This window comes from Phyllostomus discolor, chromosome 6, assembly GCF_004126475.2.
Source record: "Phyllostomus discolor isolate MPI-MPIP mPhyDis1 chromosome 6, mPhyDis1.pri.v3, whole genome shotgun sequence".
Taxonomy (NCBI): Eukaryota; Metazoa; Chordata; class Mammalia; order Chiroptera; family Phyllostomidae; genus Phyllostomus; species Phyllostomus discolor.
In genome coordinates, this window is record NC_040908.2 from 90,135,839 (window position 1) to 90,163,054 (window position 27,216).

The 27,216-nt window shown below is 34.8% G+C and overlaps 1 protein-coding gene across 1 annotated transcript in view; it reads right to left on the reverse strand.

Moving 5' to 3' along the window:
- The window catches only part of CUL5 (cullin 5), a 107,150-nt gene that overhangs the window by 25,483 nt on the left and 54,451 nt on the right, over nucleotides 1–27,216 (reverse strand). Inside the window, exons 5-11 of the mRNA XM_028514489.1 lie at nucleotides 26,183–26,324; nucleotides 24,352–24,497; nucleotides 24,189–24,269; nucleotides 13,454–13,547; nucleotides 10,098–10,228; nucleotides 9,758–9,865; nucleotides 7,046–7,110 (exon numbers count right to left, since the gene is read on the reverse strand). Coding sequence (XP_028370290.1) covers nucleotides 7,046–7,110; nucleotides 9,758–9,865; nucleotides 10,098–10,228; nucleotides 13,454–13,547; nucleotides 24,189–24,269; nucleotides 24,352–24,497; nucleotides 26,183–26,324 — 767 coding nt within the window. The remainder of the gene's footprint in view (nucleotides 1–7,045; nucleotides 7,111–9,757; nucleotides 9,866–10,097; nucleotides 10,229–13,453; nucleotides 13,548–24,188; nucleotides 24,270–24,351; nucleotides 24,498–26,182; nucleotides 26,325–27,216) is intronic.

The following is a 27,216-nucleotide window of genomic DNA, read 5'->3' on the forward strand; positions in this document are numbered from 1 at the left end:
TTAGAAGTTCTTTGTAAGTTTTTGATATTAACCACTTTTCAGGTATATTGGCAAATATGCTCTACCATTCAATGGGTTCTCTTTTCATTTTGTTGATGGTTTTATTTGCTGTGCATAAAAATATTATAGTTCATGTAGCCCCATCTGTTTATTTTTTTCTCTTGGTTCCCTTGTCTGAGGTGATATATCAGAAAGAAAAAAAAAACATTTCTAGGAGAAATGGCTGAGATTTTACTATCTACATTTTTTCTAGTATTTTTATGGTTTTGAGACTAACATTTAAGTCTTCATTCCATTTTGAGTTTATTCTTGTATATGGTGCAAGAAGTTGGCCTTATTTCACATTTTGCACTTATCTGTCCAATTTTCCTAACACAATTTACAAAATAGACTATTTTTAGCCCATTGTATGATTTTTGCCTCCTTTGTCAAGTATTAAGTGACTACAAAGTTGTGAATTTATTTCTAGGCTATCTATTCTGTTCCATTAATCTGTATTTCACTTTTTATGCCAGTACAATGCTGCTTTTGTTACTATGGCCTTGTAGTTAGCTTGATATTAGGTAGCATGATTCTTCCAACTCTGTTCTTTCTCAAGGTGACTACTTATTCAGGGTCTTTTGTGGTTCTACATAAATTTTTGAAATATTTGTTGTAGTTCTATAAAATAAGCCATTGGTATCTTGATAGGAATTGCACTGAATCTGTATAATGTTTTCAGTAGCATGGACATTTTAATGATGTTAATTCTTCCTATCCATGAATACTGTATATGCTTTCACTTATTTGTATTTTCCTCAATTTCTTTCTCCAGTGTCTTATAATTTGCTGAGCCAAGGTCTTTTAAATTCTTGGTTAATTTTATTCCCAGGTATATTGTTCTTTTTGAAGCAATTCACAAAACTGGTGAATGGGATGGCTTTCTTGATATAATTTCAATCTTCTTAAATTTATTGAGACTTGTTTTGTGTCCTAATATGTGGTCCATTCTAGAAAATATTCCACATGCACTTGAAAAGACTATATTCTTCTGCTTTGGGGTGAAATACTCTGAAGATACCAATGAAATCCATCTGATCTAGTGTGTCATTTAAAGCTGCCATCTCCTATTGATTTTCTGTGTGGAAGATCTATCCACTGATGTCAATGGGCTGTTACAATCCGCTGTTATATCCCTATTACTATCAATCTCTCCATTTATTTCCAAAAAGATTTACTACACATCTTTAGTTGCTCCTATGTTGGGTGCATAAATGTGTACAAAGGTTATATCTTCTTGTTGGGCTGTTCCCTTTATCATTATGTGGCATCCTCCTTTGTCTCTTACTGTAGCCTTCATTTTAAAGTCTATTCTGTCAGATATAAATATCACTACTCCTCTTTTCTTTTCCTCTCCATTTGCATCAAATATCTTTTACCAGTGATTCACTTTCAGTCTGTGTGTTTCATTCTGAGGTTGGTCTCTTGAAGACAGCATATACAAGGTCTGTCCAGAAAAAGTCCATCCATTGATAATATAATGAGAATGGTTTGTGCAACATCGACATAACCTGGCAGCCAAGGAGAGTGGACTGAAATGTGCATGTGTGAACAATGATGACCTCACTGTACTAGTCAGTGGGGGTGGTAGACACCATTGAGTTAGCGTGTGTACACGAGGCCGTCACATTAAAAATGACTGAGCAAGTAGAGCAATGAATCTGAATCAAATTCTGCATTAAGCTTAAACATCCCTGTGTGGATACTATTCAGATGATTCAGACGCCCACAGCTTTGGGCAACCGGTGACTGGCAGCTTCATCATAACAGCACAGCTGCTCATGCATCATGTCCTGTGTCGAGTTTTTTGGCTAAACATCAAATTGCCCATGTGACTCATTCCCCTGCAGCCCATCCTATGACTTCTGCCTTTTCCCAAAACTAAACTCACCTATGAAAGGGAAGAGATAGCCCTGGCTGGCGTAGCTCAGTTGATTGAGCGCGGGCTGTGAACCAAAGTGCCGCAAGTTCAATTCCCAGCCAGGGCACATGCCTGGGTTGCAGACCACGACCCCTAGCAACCGCACATCGATGTTTCTCTCTCTCTCTCTCTCTCTTTCTCCCTCCCTTCCCTCTCTAAAAATAAATAAATAAAATCTTTAAAAAAAAGAAATCTACAAAACAACTACTATAACTTTAACATGGTAACAGAATATAAGATAAATATACAAAAATCAAGCATATTTGTAAGTACTAGCAAATGCTAGAATAGCAAAGGCATTCATGGAAAAAAAGAACAAAATTATACCTGACCTCAAGACTTATTACGAAACTATATTAATCATGACTATGTAGTAATGGCCTAAGGATACACAAATAAATCAATGGAATAGAATAGAGAGCCTTCATGAACAAACTGAACTAACAAATAAAATAGAGACAGACTCATAGATAGAGGGCAAGCCGACAGCTCTGGGATAGGGTGTTAGAGGGATGGAGGGATTGAGCATAAAAGAAAAAGAACTCATGGACATGGACAAAAGTGTTCTGATTGTGGGGGAGGGGGGTGGGTGGAAGTGGAAGAGGGTACAGAGGGATAACTAGTAATGGGAAAAATACAATAAAAAAGAACATTTCAAAAAAAAAGAATCTAGAATCTAGAATAAGTACATACATTTAAGTCACTTGATTTTTGACAGGGGGGCACCAAAGCAACACAGTGGGAAATGGAATACCTTTCCAGCATATGGTGATGAAACCAGTTGCTATCCATATGGAAAGAAAAAAATTAATCTGTAATGTAGACTATAACAACTTTAATTTAAAATGGATCTAGACCTAATGTGAAAACAAAAATTAGATAGCTTTGAAAGGAAAACAAAAGATTATTTTCATGACCTAAGGGCAGAGGTAGACAAAGTTTTTCTAGACAAAACACACAAAGCAGAAACCATAAAATAAAAGCATATATTTTACAAAAGACCTGTATACAAAACATGTAAAGAAGTCTTGGAGAGACAGCGGGGGAAAAAAAAAACCCCCAAAAAACTATGTTTTCAACAGAGCAGATCAGTCCCCCAGGACTCATCCTTTTGAGCGACCAAGAACTAGCCAATCTATCAGATGCGCAGTTCAAAACACTGGTGATCAGAAAGTTCACGGAACTGGTTGATTTTGGATGAAATTTAGATGAAAGAATGCAGATTACTATAAAACAGATGCAGGAAGATACGCGGAGGAGAGCCAATAGTGAAAGGAAGGAATATGAGTCTCAAAACAATACAGTGGACCAGAAGGAAGATACAATCAACCAAGCAGGAAAGCATGATGAAATAAGAATTCAAAAAATTGAGGAAAATATTAAGAGCATCCAAGACACCTTTAAACGTTCCAATATCCGAATTATAGGGGTACCAGAATCGGAAGGGGAAAAGCAACAGATTGAGCACGTATTTGAACAAATAATAAAGGAGAACTTCCCCAATCTGGCAAAGGGAACAGTCTTCCAAGAAATCCAAGAAGCTCAGAGAGCCCCAAAGAAGTTGGACCCAAGAAGAAACACACCAAGGCACATCATCATTACATTAGCCAAGGTCAAAACGAAGGAGAGAATCCTAGAAGCAGCCAGAGATAAGGGGACAGTCACCTACAAAGGAGTTCCCATCAGACTGTCAGCTGATTTCTCCAAAGAGACCTTACAGGCAAGAAGGGGCTGGAAAGAAATATTCCAAGTCATGAAAGACAAGGACCTACATCCCAGATTGCTCTATCCAGCAAAGCTCTCATTTAGAATGGAAGGGCAGATAAAGTGCTTCTCAGATAAGGTCAAGTTAAAGGAGTTCATCATCACCAAGCCCTTATTTTATGAAATGCTAAAGGGACTTATCTAAGAAAAGAAGATAAAGAAAAGACATGTATAGTAAAAGGACAGCAAACTCACAAATATTAACAACCACACCTAAAGCAAAACCAAAAGAAACTAAGTAAACAATTAGAACAGGAACAGAAGCACAGAAATGGAGGGCACATGGAGGCTGAGCAGCAGGGGGGTGGGAGGAGGAGAGAGGGGGAAAAGGTATAGAGAATAAGTAGCATAGAATGTAGGTTGAAAATAGATAGGGGGAGGGCAAGAATAGTACGGGAAATGTAGAAACTAAAGAACTCATAAGTATGACACATGGACATGAACTAAAGGGGGAAATGTGGGTGGGAGGGGGTACAGGGTGGAGGGGAGAGAAGGGGGGAAATGGGACAACTGTAATAGCACAATCAATAAAATATATTTAAAAAATAAATAAATAAATAAATAAATAAAAAGAAGTCTTACATGTTGACTAATGAAAAAAACAACCCCTGCTGGTGTGGCTCAGTGGATTAGGCACCAGCCTGTGAAACAAAAGGTCACCAGTTCAGTGGCTAGTCAGGGCATATGTCTGGGTTGCAGGCCAGGTCCGCAGCTGGGGGCGTGCAAGGGGCAACTGATTGATGTTTCTCTCCCTCTCTTTCTCCCTCCCTTCTCCTCTCTCTAAAAGTAAACAAATAAAATCTTAAAAATACCAAACTGGAAAAAAAAGACCAAAAATTTGAATCGTTTATAAAGGAAAATATAATGCAAAAAAATACATGAAAAAGTACTCAGTATCAATAGTCATGAGAGAAATGGGAATTAAAACTACAATGAAATATCACTAGTTACAGACATCATGACTAAAGTTAAAATGACAACACTAAACTGGAGAATGAGGATCAGCTGGTACTCTCACACTTTGTTAGTGGGAGTATAAAACAGTAAGTACAACCACTCTGGCAAACAAATCTATGTGATATGCAAAAACATGGATGAATCTCAAAAACACTATGCTAAATTGACAGACGCTTTACACAAAAAAGTATGTATTATATATTTCCATTTATATGAAGTCTTAGATGAGGCAAAACTAACCTATGTTAAAATAATCAGAACAATCATTGTCTCCAGAAATAAGTGGAGGTGGGACTGCCTGAGAATGAGCATAAAGTAACACTCAAGGATGAAGATGCTATTGTATATCTTAAGAGAGGTATAGGCATTTGCCAAACCACACAAAACTGTACACTTGAGATTTATGCCTATGACTAAAGGTAAATTTTATTTCAAAATATAATCACATATATATTTAATTTATGACTGAATGTTGAAATGTTTAGGAAGGTTACTGATGCCTGAAACTTCTTCTGAAATATATTTAAAAAGTTGACTGATAAATAAGTGTATAGGGAGATATGCATTTGATAAACCAAACTTACTTTACTGTAAGTTTGAAAATTTTTTTAAAATGCTGGGGCAGGGAAGAATGAGGAACTGGAAAAAAAAAGACCAAAAATTTGAATGCTTTATAAAGGAAAAGGACCTTTATGTATTAACATGAAGAGATCACCAAGATATAGGGCTATACGTTTCATATATTTCACAATTTATAAAAAACAGAATATATATCCTTCTAAATTATGTCAATTACTAAAACACTATATGACCTAGGTATCGTCCACTGTAATATCACTCAAATAACTTATACAGCTAATGAAACAAAACAAAACAAAAAACACCTAAAGATGATTAAATTAAAGTTTAAAGATGATTAAAGATTAAAGATTAAAATTAAATTAAAAAACCCTAAACTTTTCAACCTAAGAAACGCTACTTTTTTAAAGGTTTTATTTATTTATTTTTAGAGAGGGAAGGGAGGGAGAAAGAGAGAGAGAAACATCAATGTGCGGTTGCTGGGGGCCGTGGTCTGCAACCCAGGCATGTGCCCTGACTGGGAATCGAACCTGCAACACTTTGGTTTGCAGCTCATGCTCAATGCACTGAGCTATGCCAGCCAGGGTGAAATGCTCTTTTTTTTAAGCCTTACCCAAGGATACTTTTTCATTGCTTTTTCAGAGACAGGAAGTGATAAACAGAGAATGACTGACATAAATGTGAGAAAGAGACATCAACTGGTTGCCTCCCTTATGTATCCCAACCTGGCACTGAACCTGCAACCCAGGTATGTACCCGACTAGAAATTGAACACATGACTCTCTGGTGCATGGGACAATACGCCAACCAACTGAGCCACCCAGCCAGGGCTAGAAAAAGTTTTTAAGATATTTCTAAAATATTTTAGCATTAAGTGTAAAATTTGTTTAAAAATCACAATTCTCAGCTAGGAATTACATAAAAATATTTCCAATTAACCTGTAGTGCTATTTAGCACTACTGTGAAGATACTATTAATACCTTAGATTTATTTCTATTTCATTAAACTATGATTTTCATATTTCCTATAATAGTACTGAGCATAAATAAATTCATCTTACCAATGACAATCAATTTTTTAAAATGTTAAATAAAAATTTACATTAAAATTGATTTCTATATTTTATCCTTATTGTGAATTGAGTCATATTCTATGCTTTTGTAGGTATAAAATAACTTTAGTGACTAATGAGAAAGGAAAATAATCAAATAGGGATTCTAAAAGGAAAAGAACTAAACATTTCCCACTTGAGTACTGGAAATATTAGGGGTAATGCTTTGTAAAGCAGGTGACTGTCTAACCACTATCCTGTACAACTGAAACTAATACAAAATATTGAATGTAAACTGTAATTGAAAAATAAAATAAGCCTTGGCTGGGTGGTTCAGTTGGTTGGAACGTCGCCCCATACACTAAAAGGCTGCAGGTTTGATCCCTGGTCAGGGTATGTACAGTAGGCAATTGATTGATTTTTCTATCATATCAATGTTTTTCTCTCTATCTCTCAAATCAATAAATTATATATCTTTTTGTGAGGATTTAAAAAAAAAGAAAAAATAAAGAAAAACAAGAACACATTTTTTTCTACCTAAAAAGTAAATTTTTTATCACAAGAAATAATATAAAATTGAAAACTAAGACAGTTTCTTATAATCAAAGGCTGCAAAAATCATAAAAGCAAAAAGCCTAATAGGATTAGAAAATAGAGCACTTTGAGTTCCCAATAATATATATGACACACCATAAAATTTAAGAATTTTAAACATGATTTTTTAAAAACTTACCCTTTCTGCTTCAAAGGTAATTCAAGTTTAAATATGGTAGCATCATTAACAACTGCTTTATATGCCTGCAAATAATTTAAAATAAAATATAAACATTCTTTTTGATATTTAAAACACAGTTCAATTCCAAAAGTACATAAAAATATACATAATTTTTTATTTTTAATGGTATATCTGGCCTGATAGGACGTTTCAAGTCAATGACTTCGGCATCCTTTTTGTTATTTTATGGTTATCATTATTTTCAAGTAGGATCTTAAAGCTACCTGACAACCAGATCATTTTCTCTTGTCCACACGTTATCCTGGGTAACATTTTCATACTCTCATTTCTCTCTCCAAACCTCCAACAATTCTTCCTCCATGTACACTCTTGGCTGATAATGTAGCTTCTTATTTCACTAAAGAAGCTTTAATAATCATAATTCCCTCTTATTTCTCTTGCATCAATAAATTTTTCCTTCTCCACTGGTTCTATAGCCTCAACATACAAACATATTGTCATTTTTTTAAATCTTAAGTCCTCTTTTGGCTTTGTCCACCTTAAACTACTGCCCCATTTCTCTCTTTAAGCTAAACTGCTGGAGGAACTATCCAACTCCCTTTCTCTAAATTCTTTACTACCATTCTTATTAGAAAACATTCTAACCAGGCTTTCACGCCACTACTCTGCCCTAATGGTATTTTCTCATTTTATTTGGACCTTCAGGAACACTTTTAAACCAGCAGCTCATGCCTTCTTCCTCAAAGCGCTTTTTCCACTTGTGTTCTAGCACAACATACTCTTCTGGTCATCCCACTCATTGTCCTGCCACCTCATGAAAGACGGTTTCTCATCTTTCTGACAACTAAATTTACAATGCACCAGGTCAGTCTTGGATCTCGTTTCTATCCTCACTCATTTTGTTGGTATCAAAATCAGTGTCAGTTCTTTAAAAACTATCTGCATGCTGAAGCTCCCAAATTTATTTTTGCCAGGTCCATTCCCTCCCTTAAACTCCAGACTTGACATTGCCAAAAGGGTGTTTGATAAACATTTCAAAGTTAACTTGTTAGGAACTGAGTTCCTAACCTCTCTGCAACCATCTCTCCCAAACCTGCTTCTTCCAAAGTCTTCCCCATCTCAGTAAAAATATACTTTTAATTGATCACAACAAAAATCTGAGTGCCATTCTGGAGTGATCTCTTCCTATCACATTCCATATCTGATTCATTACCAAATCTTGTGTAGTCTGTTTTTGTAATGCAATCAGAATTAAACCACTTTTGACTACCTCTATCCACTATTGTTCTGGGCCAAGCTTCCAACATTACTTAACTGAATTACTTAAACAGGTATTCTTGCTTCTTCTCTTGCCCCCTTTTAGTCTATTTTTCCTTTTTTACAGCAGCCAGGTGATTCTGTTAAAATGTTAAGTCAGGTCCTGTCATTCTGTTTCAAAGCTTATTATGACATTCCAAACCCTACTCAGAGTAAAAACCATGGCTCACAGAGTCTTACATGACCCGGCTTCCTGTCACCTCTTGACTTTATTTTCTACTATTATCTCTACCACTCATTCAATCCACTCTGGTCAAAATGACCTCTTTTTTCTATGTTCCTGAAACATCACTGATGTATTCCTGCCTTACAGCCTCAGCAGCCTGCTGTCCCCTCCAGCTGGAACACTTTCCCCTCAGATAGCCACATGACTTATTCCTAATCACCTGCAATCCTGATTCAAACATCACCTCAAAGAAGCTTTTGCAGGTCACTTAATTTAATATTTAAAAACATCTCATTACTGTGATACTCCCTTAACCTCTTTCCTTCTCTATCTATCTATATCTAACTCTATCTATCTATCCACCTTTTAAAAAATGGATGAAAACAAAAGCCTACCAGAGGAAGTGGATGTCTTTTTAGAGTCACGGGAAAGTAGGCTAACTTGGAAAGTAAAGAAAGGTAATTGAAGAGGGGAAAAAAACAATGGTAATTTCTAGTAATAGGTTAGTGATGTTTAAAAAGACACAACTGTAAGGACAATACTAAGTTTTACTATCATTATCCTCTTCTAGTGAGGATAGAAAAAAAGGTGTGGGAAGCAAGAATAATGTGACACAACTCTCACAGAAGCCCAATGAAAGGACAGAAGAATCAAATCTACTTGGGATAAGAAGGGTAAAGTATGGTATTAAGGAAGTTTCAGACGTATACTTTAGCTGGGTCATAAAAGAAATATAAGTAGGAATTCAATAATCAATAATATTAAAAAACAGAAAAACATTATTTGAAAAATGAAAAACAGCAACTTTCTGGCTAAATTCTAGTTCACAAGTGTACCCAATGCTTATAAAAACATACAATAAGACAAATGTATTTAATATGGTAGCCCTTGACTGATTAAAAAAATCACTGTTCCTAGCTTTTTAGTTTGTAATTTAATAGTATAATGATGCAAGTTTCTTTTTTATCATTTTTAATTGTTATGCTATTTCAGCTATTCCAATTCCCCAGTCCTCTTCCACCTATCCCACCCAAGAAAATTTCTTATTAAAATTAAATTATGATATTATACACAAAGTAAGTATAAAATGCATATCCTTTGTTTTCCATTAACAAAATCATGTTATATCCTTTTCTGCATTTTGCTTTTATACAGTAAACAATTTATCTTTCCAAATCTAGAAAAAGTAAATAATAATAGTACTGTTAATATAAAAAAATATATACCTTATCTCTTGCAGTAAGAAATCGTGGATCATCTTGAAAAGCTTCTTTGACAAGTTTACTAAATCTATTAAATAGTGTAAGTAACTGCTCAACATATTTCTCAGAGTCCTAAAAAGAAAATGTTTTATATTTGAGTTTCTTAAAAAAGAAAATATAAACATAATTTTAATAAAACACTAGAGCATTAAAATTTAGGAATTTTTGTGAAAAATTGCTTCCTTAAAATTAAAAGATGTTCCAATATCACTGTTTTTCTATCAGTTACTATTTTTAATACCCAAACTTCCATTTAAAAAATAAACCTGATTTATATCTATCATTACCATTGAGGAAAACTTACAGTAGTAATAGTTTCAGCAGCTGCAACCATATCTGCAAGGCCAGCACTAATGATATGTTCCTCCAAGTCTTTCAACATTGGCTCTATCCCATTAGGGACTTTGTCCATCAATGAAAACATTAAGTGTAATTCTGAAAGGATAGAACATACTTATGTAATCACTTCAACCAATAGACTATATTTTCTCTTTGATTTGTATCATGGATCTAGAATGCCTATGATAGTAAGAGTTTGGAGAAACACTAGTTTGAAGTTGACAGTATCTTGTGGGTATAACTAGTTCAGGAGTTGTTATAGGAAGTACTATAACTTCCTGATCTACCTTGTCAGTCCAACAAAAATTATTTTTAAAAGAAACTCTAATTAAAAGTGCTCACACAGAGCGGGGCAAGAGGGGAAGATGGGGGACATCTGTAATAGTGTCAACAATAAAAAATTTTTTTTAAAAATCATCACACACTGCAAAACTCAACTCTTTTAAAAGGTGAGTCACATAGAACACTTCAAAAATTTACATGAAACCATAAATGACCCCAAATAGCTGCTGCAATTTTGAGAAAGAAGAACAAAGTAGGAGCGATTACAATACCTGATACCAAACTATATTACAAGGCCACTGTAATCAAAACAGCCTGGTACTGGTATAAGAACAAGCACATAAGACCAATGGAACAAAACAGAGAGCCAAAAAATAAACCCAAGTCTCTATGGTCAATTAATATTTGACAAAGAGGGCAGCAGCATAAAATGGGGTAAAAATAGCTTCTTCAACAAATGGTGCTGGGAGAACCGGACGGCCACGTGCAAAAACATGAAACTCGAGCACCAGCTTATATCATACACAAAAATAAATTCAAGGTGAATAAAAGATTTAAATATAAGTTGTGACACCACTAAAGTCCTAGAGGAGAACATAGGCAGGAGAATCTCAGATATTCCATCCAGCAATATTTTCACTGATATGTCCCCTAGAGCAAAGGACATAAAGGAAAGAATAAACAAATGGGATCTCACCAAAATGAAAAGCTTCTGCACAGCTAAAGAAAACAGTATCAAAATAAAAAGAGAACCAACTGTATGGGAAAACATATTTGCCAATGATACCTCAGACAAGGGCTTGATCTCCCAAATATATAAAGAACTCACATGAATCCACTCTAAGAAGACAAGCAACCCAATTAAAAAATGGGCAACGGACTTGAACAGACACTTCTCCAAGGAGGACATATAGAGGGCCCAGAGACATATGAAAAGATGCTCAGCATCACTAGCCATCAGAGAGATGCAAATTAAAACCACAATGAGATACCACTTCACACTGGTCAGAATGGCCATCATAAACAAAGCAACAAACAACAAACGTTGGAGAGGTTGTGGAGAAAAGGGAAACCTAGGGCACTGTTCGTGGGATTGCAGACTGGTGCAACCACTATGGAAAACAGTATGGAATTTCCTCAGAAAACTAAAAATGGATCTGCCTTTTCACCCAGCAATTTCACTGCTAGGATTATATCCTAAGAACCCTGAAACACCAATCCAAAAGAACCCATGCACCCCAACGTTCATAGCAGCACAATTTACAATAGCCAAGTGTTAGAAGCAACCTAGGTGCCCATCAGTAAATGAATGGATAAAAAACTACGGTACATTTATACAATGGAATTCCACACAGCAGAAAGAAAGAAGGAGCTCCTACGCTTTGTGACAGCATGGATGGAACTAGAAAGCATTATGCTAAGTGAAATAAGCCAGGCGATGAAAGACAAATACCATATCTCACCATTAACAGGAACCTAATCAACAAAACAAACAAACAAGCAAAATATAACCACAGACACTGAAATCAAGAATAGGCTGACAGTGACCAGAGGGGACAGCAGAGGGAATTTCAGGGGAAAAGGGGAAGGGTTTACAGGAACAAGTATAAAGGACACATGGACAATAATGGGGGGGGGGGGGTGGAAATGGGAGGGAGGTGGCGAGGGTTGGGGGTAAAAGGCAGAAAACTGTACTTGAACAATTAAAAAAAATAAAATAGAAAGGTGAGTAGTGTGACTGTCAACACATGGAATATTTTTTATTATTTATTTATTTATTTATTTTTAAAGATTTTATTTATTTATTTTTAGAGAGGGAAGGGGGGGGAGAGAGAGAGAGAGAGAGAGAGAAACATCAATGTGCGGTTGCTGGGGGCCATGGCCTGCAACCTAGGCATGTGCCCTGACTGGGAATCAAACCTGCGATGCCTGGTTCGCAGCCCACGCTCCATCCACTAAGCTACACCTGCCAGGGCATATTTTTTATTTTAAGAAGTACAAAATTTATACAGAACATTAGTACGTTTTATGAGGTAGATAAAATATGGAATACACAACAATATCAATAAGTAAAAAAAAAATCATGTCATCAGATTATTGAGAGTAATGATTATAAAATAAAGGTATATAAGATATAATGTAAAGCTGTATTTATATAGAATTTTTCAGCATTCAAAAGTATTTTCGCATGTTATACCACTTGACCTTCACAAAAATCCTACCTCATAAAACTGGTTATTACTAAGTAAATGCTTTGGGAGGGATTCCAAAATGGATCAGATGTATCTCTACTTAGCCTGGCGGCATACAGAAATTCAAATATTTCATTTATTCCAATGAGCAGTCTTGCTTTTCACTACAAAACTACTTCTAAAAAGTGTATGAACTTAACTGAATTGAGATACATATTTTGAATGCAACTAGAAATTAAATGGGACCTTACAACTATACACAATAAAATTGGGAAAGGAATACATCAAAATATCACACATGGTTATCTCTGGGTAGTAGGGATATGGACTATTTTTTTTTATATTCTTTTTGGTTGTAATGTATTTGCCACCCCTTAAATATACCTTTACGAAGAAAACATTTAAGTGATTTAAAAAACACTTCTGTAATCTTAAATTATAACATATTTTGGGGGTCAAGGATAAAGATTAACATGGAGAGTTATATGACTTTCTAAAAAAACCATAAGGTTCCATAAACAAGTCAAATATCCAGTTCTATCCTATACCATATGTTTACCATTTAAATTAGCCTTTAAATGAAGAGTCCTACTTTGGAGAACATATTGAAATACACATATGCATTCGTACACATAATGTTACTACTAAAGGGGGGTTATAAAAATGTAAGTTTAAAACCTTCTTACAGTGCTTCTAACTATGCTAAATATTTTATCCTTTTCTTTAAACACAGTTTAACAAATATACTTATGTATAAAAGAATGATCTAAGAGCAATTTATTAAGAGATCTGCCTCAAAAATACCCTCTTAAAAGATTATGAGAACTTTAAGTGATATTTTACCTACTTTCAGTTTCGTTTCGCTTGATCATGCCTTGACACTCTGCTAAGATAGTCTCTTTAAAGGATGTCACCAGGGCATTTACACAGCATTCCATCAGCTGAAAAATTAGTTAAGGCTATTATAAGTACAAATTTATCCCACTTCATTTTGCTTTATAGCTCCGTAAGACTATATTTTTCAATAACAGCAAAAGTTAAGCATACTAAAAGAAGATTTTACTTACCTTTATCACAATATAGTTCCCATTAAGGAACTTAGGTTCTCTTTTAGAAATTTTAACAAAAGTCTCCAAAGGGGGGAGAGAAAAAATAACACTCATACAAAACAAAATGAAAAAATAAACTTTTGCTTAAGAAGACAAACACTTCTGAAGAAAACACATGTTGGAATGAGATTTTCAAATTCTAAACACATCCATACATTCATTCAATAAACCATCATTGGATGCCTACTATGTATGGGCACCAAAAAAGTGTTTAGGAGACTAAGATATTGGGGGGAGATCACTAATTAAGGGTGAGGAGGAAGGCAAATATAGATTAATAAATATGACTCAGTTAATTGGCGAAACACCCCGCCCCCCAAAACAAACAGAAGCAATTAAAGGAACTATATACTTTTTTCTGAGGAAGTTAAAAACATCTCATCCATACAGGAAGTTTAAATTGAATCTTGAAAAAATAAGTACAAGTCCAAAGTGAACAGAGTATTCTAGGAATAATAAGCTAAATGTGGTAGAGAAAAGACAGACAGTGGAAGAGAAAGCAATAAAGGTAGGCTGGAGCCAGATCATGAATGAAAAAAATCTATGGTTTGGGATTTTATTCTATAGGTAGAGGAAAAAAAATCGAAGGGTTTAAACAGAGGACACACATAACAAGCTTGTATTTCCCCCAAGTCATTTTGAAAAGATCAGCAGCATGGTAGGTGATACTGAGTGGTAGGCAGGAGGGGGACTGGCAAAGAAGGCTGTTGAAATATTTCAAGTAAGATAGATGGCAAGGGTTTAGTGTTTTATATGGCCCTCAGGACTTGTGCCATATAATTATTTATTCTTTTTGCAATTATCATATAAAATAAGTGGACTGTTGGTACTAAAGCAAGGGATACTAAGGCTGATATATCTCTTCTGAAAAACAGATCATTTATCTATATTAAGAAAAGAAATTATGATTGCCTTAAAAGTTCTTTGTTAAAAATTCCTCTTGGGATTAACATAATGTTGACAATTATAGAAGTTTTATTTAGGCAATAAAGATTCATTATACTATTCTTTCTTTCTACTTGTAAATATAGTTTAACATTTCCATAATAAAAAGCTTTTTCAAGTCCCTCTTTGAGAATTACACTAAAATCTATGTATTTCAATTTGTATCCTATGAAAAACAATATACATACAAAGTGGCTGAGAAATTTGTCCCACCAACTGCTGAGTAACCTCATTTTATACCATTCTATATGTGGAAAATACACAACTAATTCCTACCTTCAGCAGCAAAAACAGACTGAGAATAGGTAAATTAACTATATTTAACTAATGGAAAAGAAAGAGAAAATGCAATTGAAATAAGCTCCCAGCCTGTCACTTTATCTGTTTTCTATTTCATTAAAAATTTCTACACTTGAAGGACATACAGACAGCCCACAGACATATGGAAAGATGCTCAGCATCACTAGCCATCAGAGATGTATACTAAAACCACAATGAGATACCACTTCATACCTGTCAGATGTCCATCATTAACAAATCAATAAACAACAAGTGCTGGCCAGGTTGTGGAGAAAAGGAAACCCTAGTGCACTGTTGGTGGGAATGAAGACTGATGCAGCCACTGTGGAAAACAGTATGGAATTGCCTCAAAAAATTAAAAATGGAGCTGCTTTTTGACCTAGCAATACCACTGCTGGTAATATACCCTAAGGATCCTGAAGCACCAATTCAAAAGAACCTATGTACCCCAATGTTCATAGCAGGACCATTTCTAATAGCCAAGTGCTGGAAACAGCCTAAGTGCCCATCAGTAAATGAGTGGATCAAAAAACTGGTACATTTACACAATGGAATACTACGCAGCAAAAAGAAAGAAGGAATTCCTACCTTTTGCAACAGCATGGTTGGAACTGGAGACTATTATGCAAAGTGAAATAAGCCAGTCGGTGAAAGACAAATACCATATGATTTCACTTATAAGAGGAATCTAAGGAACAAAATAAACTAACTAACTAGCAAAACAGAAGCAGAGACATGGAAACAGAACAGATTGACAGCTGCAAAGTGGAGCCCCCCTTTGGGGGGAAATAGAAATAATGGTGGAAAGAAGGGGAAGGGATCAGTCAAAGAACACGTATGAATGACCCATGGACGTGGACAACAGTGTGGGGATTGAGTGGGGAGTGGGCAGGGTAGAAGAGGGAAAAATTGGGACAACTATAACAGAGTAACAATAATAAAAAAAAGAAGAAAAAGGAAATTACAGAAAAAATTTTTTACACTTCAACATATTCCATTTCAGTAACAGTCCAAATTTTGCCGATTCCAAAAATCTAGACCAGTGTTTTTGAAACTATTTGTTATACAATCAGTTTTAATGGCTGTGACCAGCTTTAAAAAAAAAAAAAGTACAATAATGAGCAAAAAGAGTGCATCACAAATAATAGTATTATTTCATAAAACTTTTGTTTCAAATATTTGCAAATGAATGTAATACACAATATTAAACGTATTATTGTGTGTTAGGATGAGGATTAAAAGGACAGGCTAACCTGACAAAATAACTGAAATGCTAAATTGACAAAATAATTGAAGTAAACAGAGCAGAATCTGCTTAGCTGTTTAGATGAAAAAAACTTAGGGAAATAAAAGGTTGATGAAGCAGTTCCTAGGTTGGGAGGTTAAACAAATTATAATAACAGGTATGTTTTAAAAAACACTTACTCTGAACCAAGCATTGTGCTAAATGGTTTACATACATTATCTCATTTAACCCACATGAAATTATGAAGCAGATATTTAACATATGAAGAAACAAACTTAGACAGGCAAAGTAGCTTGTAAATGCTGTACAGTTACTTTATAAGGTCTTGAACGACAATATGCGGTCATGTATGTAACTCCACAGCCTACTTTACAGAGCAAGTATGTACTTAGTAATCACTACATGATCAGAACTGAGTTAAGTGTTGTGAGGAAGAGAAAAGTATAAAATATGGTGATATATCCCCAATGATTTTACAATCCAGTTGGGATATGTAACTAACTACGTATCTAAAAATGTGTACATACTTCACATATAACAGAGGTATATGAAAAGAAGTTCAGCCTCGCTAACAAAGCAAAGTGAAAACAAATCCATATTACTACACTATAAACTTTATAAGGAAACTGTTCTGTCCATATTACATATTTATTCATGGCCTCACACAGAGTTGGTGCTTGATAAAATAACACAACAAAGCAGTCTACAATATGCTACTAAATCAAGTGGTGGAAACAATAAATAGGTACAATGGGAAATCAAATAAGACAAAATTTATAAAAGCCAGAGAATTTGGGGTAACTTTATTGCATAATGGACTATAAGGATTCTGAAGGATTTAATAGGCAGGAAAAAGTAAGAAAAGTAGTAAGTAAAATATTAAAGAAAGTTAAATGTTATTCAGAAATGAATAAAAAAATGAACAGAATGAGGTATATTAATGAGGAAATACTCTTTATTGATGTAGAAGAACTCTTGCAGGACACTATTAAGTTAGAAAAATAAGTTAGGGCCAATTATGAAGGGTCCTGAAAATCAGAGACAGAAAATGACACTATGGTTTTTGAATGAAGAAGTAAAGTAATGGAAGTGATGCTTATAAAAGGTTAGCTTGAACACACAAAAGAAGAAATACAAATGGTCCATAATATGAATAAAGGTGTCCAAGTCTTATTAATAATTTTCCACATGGACATAAAAAATCTATGATACTAGGAGATTGGCAAAATTAATACATTGACAAAACTCAGATCAACAAAGATAAACAGGCACACTGTTGATGGGAGTAAAAACTACTATAACATTTCTGAAGATCAGTTTGGTATTATGTAGCAATTTGTAAAAGGTGCATACTCTTTGCTTTGGCCATCTCTTTTCTAGGAAATTTTGTTTCAAAAGAATGCCACATGTGAGAAAGATGTATGCATAAAGATGTTAAAAAGATACAGGCATATAAGGACATTCCAGGAAGTATTATTTGTAAAAAATAAACTATAATAATGAGTAAGAATTAACATGCCTATCATTAGAGGACTGGTTAGTTATCAATATATTATAGTACATATATGATAAAATATATACCATTATTAAAAATAATGTAATACAGAAGGGTTTAGAGTTAAAATGCATGATGTCATAAATTTCTCTTAAAATGCTAGAGGAAAGAAAGAGAACAGAAGGAAGAGAAGGGGAAAAAGAGGGATCAACTGAGCCAATATGATAAAAATGATGATCACTGCTAAATCTGAGGGATGAGTGTGGGTTGGGTTCATTTGACTATTTTCTCAAATATAAATATTTGAAAACTTTCATAACAAAGCTTTTTTTAAAAAAAGAGTAATTATGGTATTACTCTGTGTGTTGATCTCTGTGTGTTGAAAAATCTTTTAGATAACCTTTTTTTTTTTTAGTTTTGTTTATTTTCAGAGAGAGGGGAAGGAGACAGAAAGAGAGGGAGAGAAACATCGATGTGTGGTTGCCTCTCACCCTCCCTCAACTGGGGACCTGGCTCGCAACCCAGGCATGTGTCCTGACAGAGAAATGAACAGGTGACCTTTTAGATGCTCAATCCACTGAGACACACTGCCAGGGCTAGAAAACTATTTTATGTAGGCAAAAAGAAGAAAAGGAGGTTGCTTGACAGAGTTCTCTCCTTATTTTAAATGAGTCTTATCTTAACAAATGGGTCAGTTCTTAGAGGGCAGAGACCATGTTATTCCTCTTTTGTATTACTTCCCCATCATTTACCAAAGTACTATATACAGTCAACCCTAAACATATTCTTGTTATTTGAAAAATACATCTTGAATGGAAAGGATAGCGATAAACCAACTCTCTCACCTTGTATTCCCTTTCTGTCTCCTTTTGCTAGCTTCCGTGAAGAAAAAAACCTTTTGTCATATGCCATCAATTCCTGTATTTTGCCTGAGATGAGCACAACTTCTAAATCCATAGCAATCTCTCCCCAGAGGTCTGCAAGGTGAAACACTTTAACTATCAGTGTGCTTGATGTTTTACCTTCCTCTATAGCAAAACTCTTCAAAGATGATGCCTGCCATAAAACACAGCAGGCACTCAGTAATTGTTGAATGAATGAATGCATAGGTCTGTGAAGATGAAAGGTGGGACAGGCAGACTAAGTGATAGAGCAGAGTCTTCCTTAAGCGGTATTCAGTTTGAACAATAACTTCTACTTCACTGAAATTTAGTAAAAGGCAACAAGTACAGCTCTGATTTTTATTAGTTTCATAATTCCTTCTAATCAATAAGTTGCTTTTCCTCAGCTATAAAGCAGAAGGTGAACTAAAAATTATCCTACATCTCTCCACTTTAAGATTCTACTTTTTCATTATCAACTAGTTATTTAACCATACATGGATATCTGTAACATAGTCAATTATTAATTTATTCCATGTGTAGTAGGTTATTCTCAAAATTAAACTATCTTGGACTCTCTAGCTTGATTTAGATTTCTCTTCTTTCTTTTTTAACATTATAACTAGTGGTAATTGCTTCACTTCTAAACCAGTTACACACACAACTCTTTACAGAGAACAATGAAGAGTCAGATCAATTCACCTTTAGTATACTAAAATACTAAAGGCTAATAAGCACTCACTTTAGATAATTTATGACTATGACCTAGTACTAATCCAGTTTTATCAGTGCTTTGTACAGACAGTAAAATAGTTGTCTCAGAATCAGTAAGGAACTATCTCCAAACCAGAGCCCTAACAGTAAAAACTACCATGCCAGACACAGTGCTTAAATGTTTTCTATACAGTCATTTCATTAAACTGTGACAGCATAAGTGGGTATTATCCCATTTTACAGTTAGGAAAACAAGAAATAAAAAGGTTGAATAACTTGCCAAAAGGCACACAGCTGATAAAATAGTAACAGTGAAATGCAAATCCTCATCTGGTTCCAACATGAAAGCCCCACACCACTATAACATACTGCCTCTGTCTCCCTATGAGTGCCCTAGTCACTGTGAAGAGATGAAAACTTGCCACCACCAATCAACTCTCTATTCCACTACTCTGTTATATAAATAATCCATTTAGTCTAGTGTCGCTATGAGAAGAGGAACAAGGTCTGTCTTCTTGTCCCTAACTAGCATGAGGCCTGACATATTTTAGGTGCATAATACATACTACCTGAATGCCTTCAAGGAATACCAAGATATATTGGACCATTGCCTAAACTACTAATAGCCACAGAAAAAAGTAAAAAGTTCGTTTGGTTAAAATTTTTTCCTCATTTTTTTTTTTTACTGTTATGTGTCACTTTTTGCTGTCACTAATGCCCCTTCAGCAGCACAGGTCCAAAGCCTCTCCAGTTTTACTAACACACTGCTGCTCCACTGCTACAAGCCCATCCAAAGACAATCAAGCTTACTAGAATTGTGTGTCTAATTGGATCTAAGTGGGGCTAAGTTGCTCTCCTGTAAGTAAAAGTAGAAGAGCTGGCCTGATAATATTCTTTATAAAAGAATAAGAATATTCTCTTAACACAGTAAAATGCATACATCATGCCAAAAAACCCACCATGCTTAAGCACTCCCATCAAAGATTAGAAGACAAGGATTCCCAATATTATTAACATTTTTGTAAAATTTATCATTTAATATTAGATAGATTTTTAATCCACTGAAGGAAACAGAAGATATTAATATTAGAATAAAGGAAGCATCATTATTTGCAAATGATATGATCAGATGCTTGGAATACCCAAGAGAATGAAAGAACACTCTTATAAACCATAAACAAATTCAGTAAGATGCTAAGTGCTTTAAGAACTCTACTTGAAACGTACATCTGGCCTTTATTAGGCCTGCCCTCACAACTGGGTACCACCTAGGTGAGACTTGCTCTATTATACAAAATACAGTCCAGAAACTTTTTTTCTGTGTATACTGAAAACTAATCAGGTTTAGATGATTAAGACTAACCCACACCAACTAAATTCAAAGAAGGTAATTAATAAACCATAACAATTTCCTAATTTTTAGAGAAAAATATAAGTACCAAATATGTACATACTTTAACCTTAAATTCTGGTGAGCAATGCTGTGTATCCCCACATAAACTGATATGTAATTGTCCACCATTAACAAGAACAGCCTAATAGATAAGTATAAACTAAAACTAGTATCAATAAAGCATTAAGATATAGCATAACATGTTTCTGAGGGCTGATAATTCCTCTAAGAGGAAATTTAGGACAGTAAGTCTATTTTCATTAGATTTTAGTTTGAAAGTGACTTGTGTCTTACTAGCTATTCAAATAATAGTATTTGTACTTTATTTATATTAAATTAGAACCTAGGATTTGGTGATTTTTGGTTTACTGTTCCTTCCATTACAATATATTTCATTTTAACATATTATTTCTCTTTCAAAACAAAACTGTAAACTAATGAACACATAATAAATATTATGTATATAGTATAATGGCTTTAGCTCAGTGAGGTATATAATATAGTAAAACGTTAAGCCTTACATTCTCAATGTCAAAATTAATTATCGAGTTTTGGTGCTTGATGTCGCCTCTGCACCAAATTTTGCTATAATCAATGTTGTTAAAAGTTAGGAAAGTGATAACCTTTGAAGAAAAAGATATTAATTAATAGTCTTATACCCCCTTTGGAGGGGGTATGATAGAAGGTTTCCAAATTGCTATTAATTCTTTCCCTGTTGATTTTACAGTTATGTTCACTTTGTGATAATTAACTTATATATACACTTTAGATTTTGTGCACTTTTCAGTACATATGTCATATTTCAAATAGAATGGTTGATTTTTAAAAATGAGCAGAAAATAAAAATGAACTACATAAACAGACCTCTAACATCCCCAATAAAGTACAATTTCTTTGGAAGCATACTATACTGCACTTAGTGTCTTTGTTGAGAAATAACAAAACAAAAATTTATCTTTAAACTCTACTATCATTCAGCTGGGTAAAATGCTCACACTATTTGGTAGCTGTGGAAAAGAAAATTCACATCTCCTATTTCAAGTTTCTTCCCACTTTATGTGTATTAAATTTTTTTTAATGCATTTTAAAGAGAGAGGAAGAAAGAAACACTGACATGTCACTTCAACTATCCATACACTCAGTGCCCAACTGGAGGGAACCCACAACCTTGGCGCATTAGGACAATGTTCCAAACAACTGAGTAACCCAGCCAGGGCTGTATGTGTGTTTTCAAGTAGAAAGGGGGTCTTGACTGTTCTATTCAGGTTGTCATGTGTATTTGTTTATCTCTACCTTTCTCATTCTCTCTTTCTTGCTCTCTCTTATCCTTTCTTAGATGGACCTTTATAGTTGAATTTTCTTATGCTTAACATGGATATGCTTCAATTAAGCTGTATAAACTAGAGTAGAAGAATAGAACAATTCTCTTACAAAATTGCTACATTCCCCACCCAGATGAAATGGACACAAAAAAAATCAACTCAAAATACTCAAATCCTGACCTGGCCATGCAGCTTGGTTGGTTAGAGCATCATACCAGTATGCCAAGGTTGCAGGTTTGATCCCAGTCAGGGCACATACAAGAAGCAACCAATAAATGCATTAATAAATGGAACAATAAATAGGTGTTTCTCTCTCTCGCTCCCTCCCCGCGTCCTTCTCTCAAAATCAATTTAAAAAAAAAAAAACCTACTTCAAATCCCTCTAACTAAACTCATCTTTCTCTGGTTACCATCTCATCTGTGCCCTAATGGGGTTAATGGGGGAATCCATTCAGCAACTTTGGCATGTACCCTGACTGGGAATTGAACCTGTGACCTCTCGGTCTAGGGGACAATGCTCCAACCAACTGAGCCACACTGGCCAGGATCTAAGATTTATTCTTATATCTGACCTTTCAGTAGCAGCACAATTCTCCCAAGCCAAAACCTGAAAAACAAAATTAACTCAATTCTGTCCAATATCTAGCCCCATCCATATGATACAATGTTCTACTTCTGGAATTCTTTCTCCCTACCCTTGTCATTTCCATTCCCTTTGCTGCAACCCTATTTGGTACTCCTAATAGTTTCCCTGAGTACTGTAAAAACCTCCCAACTACTTCCTATTCCCAGTTCTTCCCCACTACAATTAAACTTGCATATTGTCACTAGATTAATCTTCCTGAGGGATGACTTTGAGCACAGCATATTTGTTTAACAAACATACAATGGCCTTCCCTGCCTTCTGAATAAAGCCCAAGTCAGCTTTAAATTTCTGTAGAGAATTTCTATAAACAACCACTAAGCCCCCTTTCTGGCCAATATCAAAGTTATTTTAACCTCTGAAAAAGGAAATATACTGGATATTATGAAAAACAACATAAAACAAAAACAAGGGGGGGGGGATCCAACCCAACTCCTGAACAAAGCATAAATATGACTACCATTCAAGATGGAAGAAGCCAAAGAAAAGTTAAAAAGAAAAAAAATAATCATAGCTGGAAAATGTTTAGTTTAGGCCAACTAGAATGTTACTTCTTTGAATGTTAATCTAAATCTAATTCCTAGGTTCCAAAGGCTGAAAGGAACTGGAGGAAATATTATTGTTATATTTTCCTTATAAAGGTTGTATTATCCTTATAAGGTCATTCTCCATGTAAAAGAAAATACCCAGGACAAATATTATAGCATGGCTACTAGCTCTGATCAGTTTTTTTAAACAAGGGACTTCAAATATAGATAAATAAAACAATATAAAAGACTGATGTTCACTTATCAAATAATATTTTATCTCATGACAAGATGAAGTTTGAAATCATCCTCCCATAAGAAAAAATATCCCTCAGTAGTAATGATTCAGCAATCAGTAATGCAGTGCTTGCAGCCACACTATGGAACATAATCACTGCAAATAATGAGAATCAACTGTACCTTCGCAGAGCATATTTTACTTGCCACACAAAAGTCACTAAAATGGTTGACCTCAGATATGCATAGCAAAAAATAAAGGAGACGGATTAAAACTTAAGTACATTAAATATAGTAAACTCTAGTGCAGGGATGGCAAATACCGTATTTTTCAGACCATAAGATGAACCTAGGTTTTAGAGGAAAATAGGAAAAAAACTTTTGAAGCAAAAAATGTGGTAAAATATTTAATAACATAAATAACATAATATTTCATCAATGTAAATGTAAAAAGAACTTAACAGCAGCATTAACCACCAATATTCCTTCCAAATTTGGGGGAAGAAGGAAAAAAAAAAGGTGTGTCTTATAGTCTGAAAAATATGGTAGATTTTATCTTGCACATCAGCTCTAAAAAACAATAAGTATCTAAATAGGTGTCTAGAAAAGCTGTGCTTTGGTTCATTGGGAAAGAGTACTATAATCAATTAGTAATGTTGGTCAGAGACAAATAGGGGATAAATAATGTTACCCGCATTATGTTTTTGCCATCCCTGGCCTACTGTACTTCAAATAATCCCACAGAACATATAATTACAAAAATTACTTACTGCTTCAACAGAATTACATTCCCGTCTTGTTTCTAAATAACGTAGTGCTCGTTTTTCTTCTTCTTTTAATTTAGCATCTGCCTGTCCAGAGGCAAAATAGCAATCATTTTAAGAATACCAAGATATTAGCTCAAATTAGCACATACATTAAGTTCTGACTTACATATTTCATATAATTCTGTACACCATTTTGCTGTAAATACGAGGGTGCCTGTGTTCTATAAAATCTCTCTGTTGAATCCAAGTATGCCTTCTCAAAATTGTCCCTATAAATTTGAAGCTTATCCTCAGGATTAGAACAAAGGTTAACTGAAAAACAGAAAATAAAATTTTACTCTAATTATGATTCAAATCAGTATTTTGAGTACAGCAAATGAAATAACAAATATTGAGGAGTCATTATTTGCAAGGGGCTGACTGTACTCAAGAGAACATAAGAACATGTAATACAAAATCTTCCCTATAAAAACAACTTAAAAAGATAACAGCACAAAGTAGTAAAGTGACAAACAGTACAGAGAACATGGACTATTTTATTTTTGAATAGGAAAAACAGTGACATCTTATTGGGTCAAGAAGCCATTCACAAAAGGGGTAAGATCTGAAATGCATGTTAAGGAATAAACTAGGATTTACACAGCTAGATCTGTCTAAAGTAAGTAAATGTTCAGAAGGAGAAAAGCACAGGGCAAGTCAAGGTACAGTGACTAGGTTCTCTGAGGGGATTGTAAGGTTAATACAAGGTAAGGGTAAGTTAGGACAGCCTCAAAGCTCAGGCTAAGTAACCTGAATTTAGCATGGAAAGCACTAAATGGGTAAGAAAAATACCATTTGCTCTGGCTGGTGTGGTTCAATGGATTGAGTGCCAGCCTGCGAACCAAAAGGTCACTGTTTTAACTCCCAGTCAGGGCACATGCCCGGCTTGCAGGTCAGGTCCCCAGTTAGGGGTGTGCAAGAGGTTGCCTCCCCCTCTCTTTCTCCTTCCCTTCCCCTCTCTCTAAAAATAAATAAGATTTTAAAAAGAAAAGAAAAATACCAATGAAATAGTACTTAAATCTTGTGATGAGTATAAGGGTAAAATGCTAGTAAAATGATCCCTAGAAGAAAACTGTTTCAAAATTCCAGGGATAGAGTTTAAATAATTCCAAAATGGTGGCAGGTGAAATCAAAAGAAATGTCAGGGACTTGCCTAATGAAAATCTAAATCTGATACCTAAAGAAATATGAGAAAGCAAGTCAAAGATAACTAAAGGTTCATTAACATAAAAAAATTCTCATTGACAACTATTTTGCACCAGGCATTCTATATTCAGTGGAGACAGTGTCAACAACACAACTAATTACACTTAAGTACTACGACAGAGAAGCACAGGTGCTATAAAGCACTATGAGAGGATGTACCTTAGCCTGGGTTTTTTTTTTTCCAGTTACTTTTTTTTAACTTCATTTTAATCATTGTTCAAGTAAAGTTTTCTGCCTTTTATTCCCATTCCAGCCCACCCACTCATCACTGTTAGCCTGGGTTTTAGGAAAGGGCTCCATAAGGAAACAGATGATGATGAGTTAGAACATAAAGGAGAAGGAAGAACATTTTAGTTAGAGGAATATCTGACTGAAAGAACAAATGAGAATGTCATTGTCAAAAACAGAAAAGACTGAAGACAAATGTACACCTGGAATTAACTTACATCCTAAAAATATAAGTAGAAAACCTTTTATAAGCTATAGATTCAAATCTACATTCTGTAACATAAGTCACTAAAAAGACTCAGCAGCCAAAAAATGAGATGGAGAAAATGAATTATTCACCACACAAATGTGAATTTCTGTAGGTTACTTCAAAGCAGAATACCTTTTGTGTACTCTTAAAAGCATCTGGCACTATAAGTAGGTGTGACTATATGCTAATAAATATAATTTTGATAGTACTACTCTGTAATTGTCTTAGAATTTGCATGAAAAGGAAATTATAATCATATAAGTTCAGAACATACCATAGGATTCTCTTACTCCAATGACCAGCTGAGAATCAAAAGCTTCTCCTAATCTTTCAGCATGCACTAGCTTCATTGCACTATCTTGGAGTCTGTTTTTTATATTTGAAAAGATTGACTCATTCCATGTATCGAGCATGAGCTAGAAAAAAAAAAACAAAAAACAAAATATGCAATCATTACCATTATGAATGTACAAAGTATATACAAGGTCTGTCTAGCAAGTATCCAGCTATGTGTTATGAAAAAATAGACATTTATTGAAGAAGATACAAGAAACATTGTACATAGGACAATGACACCTTAGTCCCCTTCAAAGTAGACACCTTGGGACCTCACACAGTTCTCAGGTCTTTGTAGATTGCAACCTGTACACATTCAACATTTTCAAGTGTTCTGCTTGTTGCAGGCCTTCCAGAATGTGAATCAGGTTCAGCAGATTCTCAACCATCTTTGAAGTGTTTGTGCTGCACTCATTGCATTGTCTCTGAAGGCCTTTTGAATCATCCAATTGGTTTCCGAGGAGGAATGTTCAAGATTAACGCAAAATTTGATGCAGATTCATTGTTCTACTTGCTTGGTCATTTTGAATGTGACAGCCACACAGTACACATGCTTACTCAACAGCCTCTGCCGTCCCCACTGACTACTACAGTGAAGTCATCATTGCTCAAGCAAGTGCATTCCAGTCTATTCTCCTTGGCTGTCAGGTTGTATCAACATCACAACCATTCCTGTTATATTAACAATGGCTGGACTTTTCCCAGACAGAACTTGTATACACAATTCCTTTTTTTGCAGGGGGAAGCAGCACTTTCTTTTATTTGGGGAGGGCTTGGGGGATAGATCTGGAGTTTGGAGCTCAGATGAGTCAAAATTAAGACGAGTGTGAGTCTTGGAAAGAGGGGTGAGTAATTTGATAGCTGAGCCAGGGTCAAAAAAAATTAAGTACAAATGCTAAAAAAGGAATTCAAATTCTTACATCTACATTCACTTGAATATTTCAGGGAAGCAATATATTCAAATGTGGTAAA